The following is a 13,371-nucleotide window of genomic DNA, read 5'->3' on the forward strand; positions in this document are numbered from 1 at the left end:
CATGCCCAGAGCTTAAAGAAAGCTTTCCACACAGGAAAAAAATTCAGCCTACAGACCTTTGCTTCCTATCTTCAAATCCTTAGTCTATGAAAAATACAGATTTTAAAAGCGTGAGCAAGTTTTACTACATGTAATTTAATTTGCATTTGTCTGTTTATTCATATAACACAATACCTCATTTTCAAAATTATATTCTTCATCATATGTCAACTTCTTCATAACAGCCAACATGATTGCCTAAGATAAAAACAGAACTGTGAGCATAGAAGCAGGCAAGTGATAAGAAGCAACAGTTAAAGTCCTACAGTAAAGGAAACATTAAAGCAAGTGTTAAATGTTTACAAATATCTTAAATCCCATTTGAATTATTATTTTCAGAGGTTTAGCAGAAGTAACAGTCCAAACTAAAACAAATGGATTATATCCAAACAATACACAGATGCCATTCCAGATACACAGCATAGATGACTTGGAGCTCTCAGTCTCTGATAGTATTATCTGGCTTTGTTTCCTGCTTGTAATCTATGCTGTTCAGTTCACACTGGAAACAAGATGACTGAACTAGGCAGAGGAAGCTAAGCAGGTTGTCAAAGATCCTCTTTTAAAGGGGCAGGTCAGCTTTGCCATAACATTAACTTTTCTATTAGCTCAACATCCTGGAAAGGTTTTTTTGGGGGACAGGTTAACAGGCTGAATTGGTCCAGCAAAGAATCCAAGAGTAAGGAGCAGCAAACAAAAGTAAGGAAAGCAAAACCTTCCCTTTTCAGCAGCAGCAAGTTGTTAGATCAGTTAAAGCACTGACATGCAATTTCACCTTAGTAGGGACTGTTGGGAAGTCCTAAAACAGCAATAAAGACTTGATCTCATCTCTACTGAAGTCTCAAACTCTAAATGTATAACTTTGATCTTACTAAGCGTTTACCAGTTCAAGTTTTTAGAACTCCACTTTAATGTTTAAAATACATGGAGTACTCAATTCCATTCATGCATTCCAGGATGGATAGAAATTAGACCGACACACACAGCTAAAACAAGTGTTTAAAAATCTATTATATTTTAATTTTCATTTTAAGTTTGTTCTAGGGAAGCTACAGAAACGTTTATTAAATCTAAAATATTCCACATGGACAGAAAGCTATTCTGAATAATTAAAACTGAATGAGAGGCAGACCATTTTCCATACGCCCATTACAAGAAATGGGTTCACTGAACACTGGAGAAGACTGTAGAATTATAACAGGTATTTGATTAGCATTGCAGAGCACTTCATCCCTATACCTACTACAAGGTGAGAAAACAAACTTGTGTCTTTTTTTTCATATTGGTTAAATTCAGTAGCCAACAGCTTTTATTATAACTATAGCAAATGAAAATGCTGATCTTATCAGCAAGAACTTAATTAGCATTTTGCGATTCTCTTCCAGTACTGGAGGTTCTGAATGCAGCCAGCCATAAATTCCAGACAAATAATAAACAAGGGAACAAGGTAAATTTAAAAAAACCAACTAAACAAGACTTTTGACAAATCAATCACAACTACATTTTTCATTTTAAGTGCAAAACTTGAAGTTCTTTAACACCAAAATGGACCAATGAATTAAACTGAAGTTAAATTCCTCATGATCTTGCAGAAATACACTTGTAATACTTTTAGAAAGAACATGATCAAATAGCAAGAATGTCATCAAGCTTTCTATTAACACCAAGTGTCAGCATCATCTGTGAGAAGTCTCTGCTTCTCCATAAGAAGCGGTATTAAAGAATTAAAATAATTGCAAAACATTAATGTGATATGCTTGTAGCCAGAAACGCTTAGAAACACTTGTCATTTTAAGAATTAAAAATGTGATCCTACTGATGAGAAAAAAAAACAAACAAAAAAACCCCACACCTTAGGGACTTCAAAAGCACAATAAACAAGACCACCTTTTTTCCTGTTCAAATAATGAACAAGTTGAAGGTGAGGACTTCTTAGGTGCAAAACTTTAAAGGAATGCTGCTAAGCACACAATTTAAAGCTTAAGACAGACAACAATAAGATTTAGACTATTTCCAAGTACTTTCTTATTATGAGTTAGATGATCAGTATGATCGCTTCTCAGTTTAACACAAATTCTCAAGAAGTGCTCAGTAAAATCAAGAAATAATTATAACATGAAGTTCTTCAGTATGAAAGCAAGTTTAACAAAACAACAGATTTCAGGACAGTAACATTCAGATTTAAAATGTCTTAAGTGCACTGCAGAAGTAATTTGGTTTGATCCAGTTATAAGAACAACAGAGACATAGTTACAAAAATAAAAAGATTCAGTGATGTTATCAAACTTCTCTTATTGTGTTACCTAATCCAATTTAAACAGACATTAGACAAAACCAGATCAAGATAATCTAGACCACAGTTATCCAAATTCAACTTTTCATGTTAGAACAGGTACAGAACTCAGTTTTCTTTGTAAAGGAAAAGGAATCACAGCTGTCAGCTGTACAGACTTACAAAATACCTGCACCAATCTAACCAGTTCAACATCTAAATTAGTACATCCACATTGGTGCAGAAGCGTCATGGGGAAAAGAAATTAAAAAAAGGACTGTGCTGGAAAAGACAAACAGTTTACTACCTGATAAACTGGACATAAACTTTATTTATTAAACTTAATGTTTGATATATAAACTTAAGCTTATGTATAAACTCAAGCATATAAACTTAAGCTTAATGTATAGCTTAATGTAAATGCTTAACACAACTGCTCATTATAAGTACAACTTAAATTTTAATTGCAGCTTCTTTCATAATTTACCTTATGATACTATCAAGGGTTGAATTTTATGACAACCCTTCCCATACTGCTTCCAATCCTTTGGAACCAGAGCAGGTTTTAATAAAAATACAAAGCTTCAGGGGAAAAAAACCCTCTTCTGTCTTGATTTAAAAACATTCTATCAACAGTACAGACTGTACAGGAGCTTACCAACATGTGCTTAAGGGTTGCTTGGGAAGATGAGCTCTAAAATAGCTTTCATCTTCATACACAATTCAATATAGGTTTACTATTTAAAGAATCAGCTGTAGTTACTTAGCAGAAGATGGAACATACTGTCTTAACTTTTAAATCTTCCCATTTAATTATTGTCACATGCACATTTGAAGGCATATAAATAGAACATGATTTGTTTCAGCAAAATCAAAGATTCTGACCCAATGTGTTCCCGAAAAAAAGAATCTCTAGTAAAAAGAAAATACTTACCTCTACATTAGCTTTTTGTTGGTCTGAAAGTGCAGAAAGCTGTAAAATAAATTTCAAGTGTTATTTTTTGTATAGTAACTCCTGTATTACTGTCTAACAGGAAAAGACAGGTTTGCTTTTTTAACAGCCATACAATCTGCAAGCCTTCTTTCTACTTAGCCCAAGATTTAACTCAATTCCTTCAGGTTTCTAAACAACAGTATAGAACTAGCATGAACACAGCCATTAAAGATACTGAATGTTAATAATTCAAAAAAACTATTTTGCAAGTCAGCTTGCACATAGTATGAGATTCATATATTCCCACCAAAAAAAAAAAATCAAAACTAAATCATATGTCAAAAAGTGATGTTAAATTGAAGCCAGACATATTTACTTGTTTCAAGATGTGAAGGTAGTCATAACAAAAGCCAATGATATTAGATGAGATGTCGTCATCTTCGTGAATTAACAGTTGCAACATTAGGGCCACTTTTGCTTCAATAGCTTGCAGAGCATCTTGAGCACTCTTCATATCCCCATTTTTTATCAATTTAGTCCAACTAGCTATTAATGCTTGCCCCATCCCATTGACCAGCTTAGAAAATCTGGCCAGAAAATCCACATCATCTTCCTGCAAGAAAAGACATCCGATTAAAAATACTAGCAGAGCTCACGTTTAAATGGCATGAGCTTACAGATTGTACTACCCATGTCTAGTACGTAGAAGTAGTAAAACCAACATTTATCTCCTAGATGGAAAGTTCAAGTGCCTGGATCGTTTTCCCCGGGGAATGGAGAGAGAAAAACTAAAGCAATGCCAGGTTTGGCTGTCCTCCATTACAGAATGGTAGCTTGCTTCATTTCTTCAGATTAGTTTGTTTCTCTTTTTACTTTACAGCAAGAAGCAGGTTCAAAATAAAAGCAGCAGCACATACCTACCATAAATATTAGGCTGTATAAGAGGAAAATCTTTTTATGGGAAAACTTCAAAGAATTAACAGCTGTAGCTCACTTCAGAAATACTGATACCAAGTAACTTTCAGTACTGCCTGTAAGAGTGAGTTAATATTAAATATTTATGGCTTGCTTTTGCAGAAACACATTGATCAGAATTGAGAAATACCCCTCAGTCACCCCAGACAGATGCTTTGCTCCCTGCCATAACTGTATAAAAGCAGAAGAATAACAAGTCTTCCTCAGAAAGCCTGAGGTAAGATTTTGAGAAACACCTCCTGAACTGATGAATGCACATTTTCTGCATTTTAGTAAGAATACAAATTTGACAAAGGCTTCAAAATGAAGAGATAACTGCCTTGCAATCTAAGGACTACAGCTTCATAAGGACTGGTTCCTTTCTCCATGGCAGGTAGCAAACAGCTGTTCCTTAAACACTGCAACTGCCAGGGAATGCATGTTTTGTTAGTAGGTATATTTTTCCATCTTATCGATAAGAATTTCAAGCCTCATGTCTGATGGTGCAGACATGCAGAAGAGCATACGTGCCCTGAAGAAAGCTCTTTCCCCTACCTAAGTATGCACAGCTGATCTAAAGTCTCACCCTAAAAAACCCTCTACCTTGGCTACAATACCTATTACGGAATCATTCAGAACAGAAGATACAAGGCAACAAAACACAGAAGCAGCATTAACAGTAAGCACAAGCTTTAAGAGAGGAACAGAGGAGTTACATAGTATCTTGCTTCTAAAACAAAAAACTCATGCTGAGGACAAACAAAATGCAGTGTTTTAAATGAACAAGGAATATTAATAACAAGCTGTTCTTTTAAGTATGAGAAAACCATGAGGAGTGTTTAGCTTTGATGCAGAAGCACAACTAATTCTCCCTAATCTGTGGACTTAGTTTTATAGTTTTCTGTTCATTTGCTTATTTAAGAACTGTTGGAAACCTATGACTCATTCCTATTGTAAAAATCAATACACAAACCTGATCAATACTGAAGAGGCCAGCAGACTGCAATACTTGACATAAAGATTCAACCAATTTTGTTTTATCAATTGGGTCCATTCCCTTATTTACAATTTCAAACAAACAATCACAAGCTTCCTCCCGGAGAACTTCCACAGACATGTGACCTAGCAGCATATTTATAAACCTTTAGAGAAAAAAAAGTTTATTTTTATATGTACACAGTAGCATCATATAGAAGCTTTATATTATTTGTGTGCATGTTTACAATAGTTTCTTTTTATAAGACAGTTTTAAACTCTATTATACTGACTAAACCCAGCATTTTATACATTTTAAGGAGAACCCAGCAAACTACATAGTGTCTGTTTTGGCCATTATATCGGCTTGGCTTGCAAAGCCCATCACTCTACTAAAAACCCAAAACCTCCAAATAATTATATATAATTAAAGTCCTTTTTCAAAGATGAGTTTCAATTCTGTTTCACAGAAATACAGTCAGCATGCTACCAAGCTTATTTTTGCAAACATATTCCATCAAAAACCCGTTACCTTTCATTGGCTATCAGGCTCAAATCTATCCAGGATACATAAGCTCCAACTACTTCAAGGCACTGGCATGTCAACTCTGAGTTATTATATTGATAGTTTTGTAAGATTTGGTACCATGATTCCACCAAACTTGGAATGCACTGTTCCCTCATAGTATCTTTTAATAAGGTGTTCCTACGAGCCTCCTATCAATACAGAAAAAGAATAAATCAGTCTTGTCATAGATTAGCATCTTGTAAAATTAGGAGCATTTCTGTATCCACTACTAGACACCGCTTGTCCTGCCAAGATAACTCACTCAGATCAGAAACTCAGAGAGCACATTTTTTTTCTTGCAAGAAATAAAACCAAAATACCCTAGTTTTCACTCTTTCTACCACAATGCCCAAACCCTGAAGAAAGGCAGACAAAGGGGAAAAGCCCTCTAGATCATTAAATGGGTTTTTGATGTTAGGATTCCTTAAAACAGGCACTAGAAGTTAACATTTTAAAATGAGTCAGTCTAACATTAAATTGACTAACTCAGTCCATTAGTTTTTGTTTGCTAGCTCTTCAAGCAAAAAATACATTAACTGAAAAGTATGAAATCATAAAAAGCATTAAACAACATATGGCTTTTGGATCTAAACCACCTAATGTCTCTAAGGCAGAGTTGCCATAGGAAAACAACATCATCTCTGCAAGTCTTCTGCTCTAATTAAAGTAAGAGAACTTTTTTGAAATTTAAAACAAATGTTAATGCAAAATAATAACTTGCCTCTGATGTATGAACAACATCCCGGTCTACCAGCTCAGCATCAACAGCCATCAGGATTCTGAGGTACATATCCACACCTCGTGGATTAAGGTCAACTACTGATAGAATATCAAAAAAAAACTTGGGCCATTTTGTGAGATATTCAGTAACAAAAAGCAATGCAAAGACTTGCGCTGCTTTGTTGCGAATAAAAGTCTTCTCAGGCTGGGGATTCAGCATCTGGTAGAAACAAGATATTTTATTTGTACATTCTTACCAAATTAGAGAAGAATCATATATGCTTGTTGATCTCTGCATGGCAATTAATGTACTACCTCTCTTCCTGGCTTAGATCAATCAAAAGCCTTAGCTTTCCAAGGATTTTGAAGAAAATTTAGCTAAATTGTAATGAAACAGGGGAAACATTCTTTTTGGGTGATACAGTCCTAAGACTTTCATTCAGTGCTAAGACATTAAGTGTACTATTCAAAGACTATTGGCAGTTTGGTGAAAGGAGTAAACAGCAACTTCCAGAAAACAAGTTGCAGTCCTCTTTTAGCTAGCTTGTGCCTACACTAGATGTTAGCTTTAAGAATAGTAAAGGAAGTTTCTAAGTCTAAGCTCATCGGGGCGGGGGGGGGGGGGGGGGGGGAGAATCTGTCACTACCAATCTCCCTCTCTCTCTCCTTCCACTTTTCTATAAACTCCTAAATGGGACAGCTTGCCACAAAGAGAAATTAAAAGCAATTTAATCCATTTCACAATGATCTGTTCCTTTTCAAGTTGCATCATATTCCATTTCCTACTGTTAAGTTTTCTACAAACAAAGCAACTATGTTAATTTTCAGTGCAGAACTGCAATGATAACTAGATAATGGCAGGTATAGGCCAAGACTTGTATCAGCCCACTTGATGGTTCTGCTGATTGCAAATTCTTGGGTCCAACTGATACTACATGTTCAGCTACAGTAACTAATCCCACAAGAAAGAGTAGCCAATACTCTGCCATAGTATTAACAGAGGAGTGTTGCTGTTAATTCATAAACATCTGCTAGCATTCTAAGTAGACAGGAGTTAGGCCAGGAGGGTCTTAAAAAGAGCATTACTGTTCCTCCTCCAGACACTCAGGAACATCAGGAATCTGGATTATATCTCTCTAAAGGGAAACTTTTGATACTCCATATTTCACACACAACTGATTAAACCACCACCATTATCTGAAACAAGAGGTTTATATTTAGTAATATGTTCAAGCACAGACCTCTTTACAACATCTGATTTAAAGAATTTCTAATAAAGATTAGCATGTTAAAAGCTTTTAACCATCAGATACCATGTATCTTCAGAAAGCCATCTTTAAACTCAAATGACAGATTAAACATTTAGCCCATGCTCAAGACATTATGTTAGCCCACTAATAAGCCAACTATGCAAGATCGCTGTGAAGGGACATACTTACCTGTGCTTGCAGCCATGTTATGAGTGTTTCCCTAATTAGCTGCTGCTGGACTTCAGTAAGTTCAGAGTATCTGAAACAAAGCATAATGAGATCAAAATACAACTGCTTCATGACAAGTGCAACATTCAGTAAGGCAAAAACTCTTTTAATATTGCACATAATACTGCACATTAATATAAATGAAAGGTTCCCAGAAAAGGAATTTACACAGCTATCTGTGTATTAAAATTTTGAATCAAAGACATAAAAATAAGGAAAAACATTTTGCCTATATTAATGGATTACATTTTGAGGCACTACTGCCTCCTATACTGGAGTAGGAGCTTGAAATTTTGCAGGAAGGCTGGTCTATCAGGGACAGGACTTATGACCCTCAGAAATACCCATTTGACCATAAACCACAGGGAGAAGGAAGAGACATCTGTATATCCTCAAACTTGTTTACTACACATTGAAGACTGCCAACAGCGAGCACAAGGAAGTCCTTCACTGATCTGACCTACAGTATTAATTATCAGACATGTCAAAACAAAAAAGCAAACAAGTAATTCTGCTTTACGTCATACATATAGTCTTGGCAAAATTTGACATTATACCCAGCCCACCTCAAATACAAGATGCTCCTTCCCAAGACCAGCTAAGCTCAGAACACTCTCCTTGCAATAGAACTAGCTATAGGTTTGGTACAGTCCTTAACAGGAATGACTGCTGAATGCAGCTCCAGTGTTCCTGTAACAAGTAACTACTCATTAAGGAGAAGAAAAAAGCAACCCCACTGAAAACGGTCAAAGAAAATAAGAAGCAGGAAACGAAGAGAAAACATACTGCAGGAAGCAGGCAACAGGAGTGGAACAAGCAGAGGAAGATGGACAATGAGGTAAAATCAGGTGAATAAAATCACAGAAAGTTAAGTCTTTCATTTTTGCTGTGATACATAATTGTGCAAATCAGTTGCAAAATACATCTTATTCCTATCTAAAGCCTAACCCACATGTTCAGTGTATTGCAACCAGTCACGATGATATTCCAAGAGGCAGACACCTCTGCCATGGTGTTCAAGTCCAGACCAAAGGAGCCCGAAGTGTGAACAAAATACAGTTCCATGCAATGAAACTTACATTATTTCAAAGTATTTTCTCCTAAAATTATGATTCTATGAGAACACCACTCAGTGAAAAGACTACTTTCTCTTAACATCTCTGCCATGGCTATTGAATGAATAGGGCTTTGTCTGAAGGCCAGGGCTCTGTACTGAGCAAGGCTGCTGCTTGCAGGACTCTTTTCTGCAAAAACCAGTGAGAGTACAGAATAAGGCTTGAATCTCCAGAAAGGAACGGCTAAGTAAGTTTTGAGCAATCACTGGTAATCAGGTCTGTGTTAGGCCATACACAGGTGTTAAGACTAGCTATGTAGAGCACACTGCTCAAAACTCAATTGCTGTTCAAAACCCAACTACTCCTCTCCCAGGAAAAGGTGAAGAAATGTAAGAAAGTCCTCTGGACCAGATTAAAGCCACCTCATCAACCACACCAAGATGACAGATACCATTTTAAGTTTCTTTGCAAGCAGAATAAAAAGGGAAAATTAAGTGGATGTATATGGCTGGTGTTAAGAAAGATTACTCACTTGAACTTAATTTGATGTTCCAGAACTTGAAAGCAAAAGAACTTGATGTGATCATCACTAGAAAAGAAAAGAAAATTACTAGTGGCAATGTGGTACACTTCTCTGGGAGGAAAAGATTCCTCAAGTATTACAACCAGGTCATCCCTTCGGCAAATCAAGAATTACTGTGCACCAGAGAAAAATGCTACGGCTATTACTTCAAAGCAAAAATGACAAATACTTAAGCAGTTCATTTGGTAAAAATGAGCAACTGTTAAACTAATATTTATGTTTGATATCACAATCCTTTTTTCTACAGCCACCAATTTGTTATGCTTTGATTTCAGTATTGAACATACAAAACTACAATACCTATTGTATCCTGCCTTTATAAAAATCTGTCAGGCTTCAGTAATACGTTTGGCGTCCATTAGTACACTAAGTGCAAGTTGTACACTGTGTCTTAAAGAGCAAGCTAAAGATAAACTGAGGTATAGATTAGGAAGGGACATTTCACATGCTATGTAATCTACATGATTTCTTAATCTTATCTAAAAATTGTAACAATCATAATGTATTTTGATAAAGATTATAAAACGCTGTTTTCAAATCTTGTGTGGTTTTGTTAATTACTGCATACTCCTTTGGAGTCAGAAGTTTTGATAAATCATATACAAAAAAGCATTCACTATAAATCACTGCTGTTATTCAGGAGGCATACATCCCTCAGTTTCCTTCTAACCTGAATTATTCTGTGATATAGCAACAACCCAGTATTTGAGATCTAAATATACAACTTTGCGCAAAAATAGTACTGACTACATGCTCTTTGCATCTTGAAAAATGGGATGGCCTACTCCATAGAATGGGGCAAGGAACTGCTACTGAGATTACTGCATATAAAGCCTGTAGTTTCACAATGGAAAATTTTCAGCGCTCCTCCCCAAAAGATAGCACTAGAGCTCATTCTTTTTCCCTGGAATTCATAAAGCAGCAGTCTTCAGGCTACTAAATTAATATGGAATTTTATTTATACATCAGTCTTCCTTGAAAGGCATTATACAGAAGCCACTGATCAACTACGATTCTAAAAACAGTATGAAGACCATATCAACTTTCAGCAATTTAGTTTGCCTATTATGCTGTAGAGCTAAAACCAGACCCAAACATATGAAAATAAGCAATGATTCTTATCTACATTACCTGTATATACTCTGAGCTAATGCTTCTGCGCAGACTTGCCAAGCATCCTGAGAGATCTTCAGCTGCTCAAAGTAGGCTAGTGCCTGCAAATATCCAAGTAAGTTTCATTTTAAAAAAGGAATAAACAAACCACACAGCAAGACATCTCATTCACACTTAAGACTCACATTTAAACAGCTCTCCTTCAAAAAACCAAACAGTATTTGGATACATCCAAGTATTTATATGGCTCCCTAATTACCATAACACAAGAGTGTTTCTTCAAATGCTAATATCACAGGTACCCATTTCCACTTTACATTCAATAAAAAAGATTTTTGTTACTTGAATATAAGTCATAGAATCAGAAATGTTGAGGTTAGAAGGGCCCTCTGGAGACAGGGTCGACTAAAGAAAGTTGCTTAGGACCTTCCCATTTAGGTGGAAGTTCACATCCAAGTTAAAACTCCTTCCACAAATTCTGAAGAGAAAACAACTTAGATTTTTCATTGAAAACAACTCAGTATTTTTGTTGCACCACTTTGGCTGTATTCAACACCTCAAGCTCAAGAAACATTCAAACACTGATCACAACTGTCAGTTTATGAATCCATCACAGAGACTGGAAAAAACTTCTACCAAACTCTAAATAATCAAGTTGCTTATCAGAACTTCTACATAGCTTTTGACAACAGTTAACTTAATCTAAGTGCTTTAATATTTAGTGTGGCCTGTTATACAAAACAGTAAAGTAGCTTTTGAAACAGAGATTAGATTAACAACATTATTTCAATTCTACAAATGCTTGTATTTCAAGGGGTTTTTTTGGCTGTTGGGTGGTTTTGGATTTTTACATTAGTTCATAATTGTTTCCATTCACCAAAGTAATTTCCCAAAGTAATTATTCAGTGAGTTGAAATAAGTTCTTAAACCAAGAATTCCCTTCCTGTAGACAATTTTCTTATACTGAACAGTTTTACTAGAAATGGTTTGATACTTCCTTTATATGTTACATCTTACATGATTAGTGAAAAGGTAAATCACCTTTTACTATAAATATTTCAAAATTAGGCAGACTACATAGTTAAAAGGTCAATAAATCTATAAGCTTCAAATTTTACAGTGATATTCTATTAACAGAACACTAAAGATTAGCTATATCCATCCTTTCAAAAAGGACAAATACCCAGAACCAACATATTTAACAGGCTGCTTAGCAATACCAGGCTGCATTTTTAATTTGCTTATACATTCCAGAATTTGAACACAAAACCAAGGTATTAACATCCTCATTTCTGAAAGATTTCACTGGAGGTTATCTTGTAGACAGTTGAATCAACTTGAAAATGAATCAGTAAGCATAAATATTTACTCATTAAATAGTTAGATAAATTGTAATGCCTTTTCACAGGAGCACCTCTCTTTTCTGAAGTAACTGTTACCCACTTAACATGACTACTTTCTTAACCTACTCTATGCTAATACAAACTTCACTGCAGTTAAAAACACACATTTCATTAAAAAGACACTAAAGGTAGGTAATCCATTCCAATAAAACAACACATCTAAGAATTAAAAGGGCAACTGCAAGCAACTCATTCTGCTTTTCATTCTATGGGAGCCTACATATGGAGCTAAACAACAAGTACAAAGATTTGAAAGGACCGAAAAAGTCAGAGCCCAGAAAAATAAATTCTATGCATGTTAAGTGTAATTTCACAGAATTGGTAACATGACCTTCCACTTACATGCTTGTGACATAACTTTGTTTTGTACTTGCCACCACGAACCCTATGTATTGGTTAACAAAAAAAAAAAACCCAAAACATGCAAACGCCCAATTCCCCACCCAAGAAAATACAAGACTTTTGCACTGAAACAGCACCCCCAATTATTAGAGATAAGCAAGTTAATTACATACTCTTTGTCTGAAGTCCGCATCAGCATTTGGGTTTAGCCCTAAAAGGGCTTGTTCATCCATCTCTACTGCTATACTCTTTGTTTCCTACTCCTAACTGGTCTGCCCACTTCTTCTAGAGAGGAAACTACGATCATCTGCAAGTAGAGAAAGAGAAACTTTATTTGCTCAGCAGAACAACAAAAATTAAAAGCAGGACAGCAACAACCACAGAAGTTTGCCCACAAACCTCAAACACATAGCACGTACTCCACCAAAACATGAATGCGTGTACTTCTGGTACAGATATCGGAATCCTAAGTCCTTTAATCAACTTTTAATAGTACTAAACTTCTTACTGAATAAGGAGAATTTGAAGTGTCCATATATTTCAGTTATCGTGAAAAGAGCTAATATAATCTTAAATAACAGAGAAATGGTATGACATGAACTATTCAACTGAAAGGCTTGAACTCAAATTGCAAGCATGCAGAGAAGGTTTCAGCAAGATATGATATAAGCATAAATCTGCTACTTAAAAGCTGGACAGCTGTATTTTTTTCCCCACCACAAACTTCATAACTGCAAAAAAAAAAAATCTCTAGTCATCTCTAATATTGTTAAGATGCTTCATAAACTCATTTATGAAGTATTTCCCCTAGGGAGGCAAAGCCATTAGAAGGTCTTTCTTCTAAAGCAAGCGCACACAAGAGAAATGTCTTAGAAATTAACCACAAAATACATCACACTGAGTTGTTAACAAAGTTTTCTGTTCCTACTAATGGG

At 35.5% G+C, this 13,371-nt stretch overlaps 1 protein-coding gene across 1 annotated transcript in view; it reads right to left on the reverse strand.

The window, feature by feature from the left end:
- The window catches only part of XPOT (exportin for tRNA), a 30,285-nt gene that overhangs the window by 12,698 nt on the left and 4,216 nt on the right, over positions 1-13,371 (reverse strand). Inside the window, exons 2-11 of the mRNA XM_030002718.2 lie at positions 12,610-12,743; positions 10,710-10,792; positions 9,528-9,584; positions 7,902-7,971; positions 6,464-6,682; positions 5,707-5,891; positions 5,173-5,341; positions 3,622-3,858; positions 3,246-3,284; positions 175-237 (exon numbers count right to left, since the gene is read on the reverse strand). Of these exons, the coding sequence (XP_029858578.1) occupies positions 175-237; positions 3,246-3,284; positions 3,622-3,858; positions 5,173-5,341; positions 5,707-5,891; positions 6,464-6,682; positions 7,902-7,971; positions 9,528-9,584; positions 10,710-10,792; positions 12,610-12,669 (1,182 nt within the window). The 5' untranslated portion in view covers positions 12,670-12,743. The remainder of the gene's footprint in view (positions 1-174; positions 238-3,245; positions 3,285-3,621; positions 3,859-5,172; positions 5,342-5,706; positions 5,892-6,463; positions 6,683-7,901; positions 7,972-9,527; positions 9,585-10,709; positions 10,793-12,609; positions 12,744-13,371) is intronic.

This window comes from Aquila chrysaetos, chromosome 26 (assembly GCF_900496995.4).
Source record: "Aquila chrysaetos chrysaetos chromosome 26, bAquChr1.4, whole genome shotgun sequence".
NCBI classification, from domain to species: Eukaryota; Metazoa; Chordata; class Aves; order Accipitriformes; family Accipitridae; genus Aquila; species Aquila chrysaetos.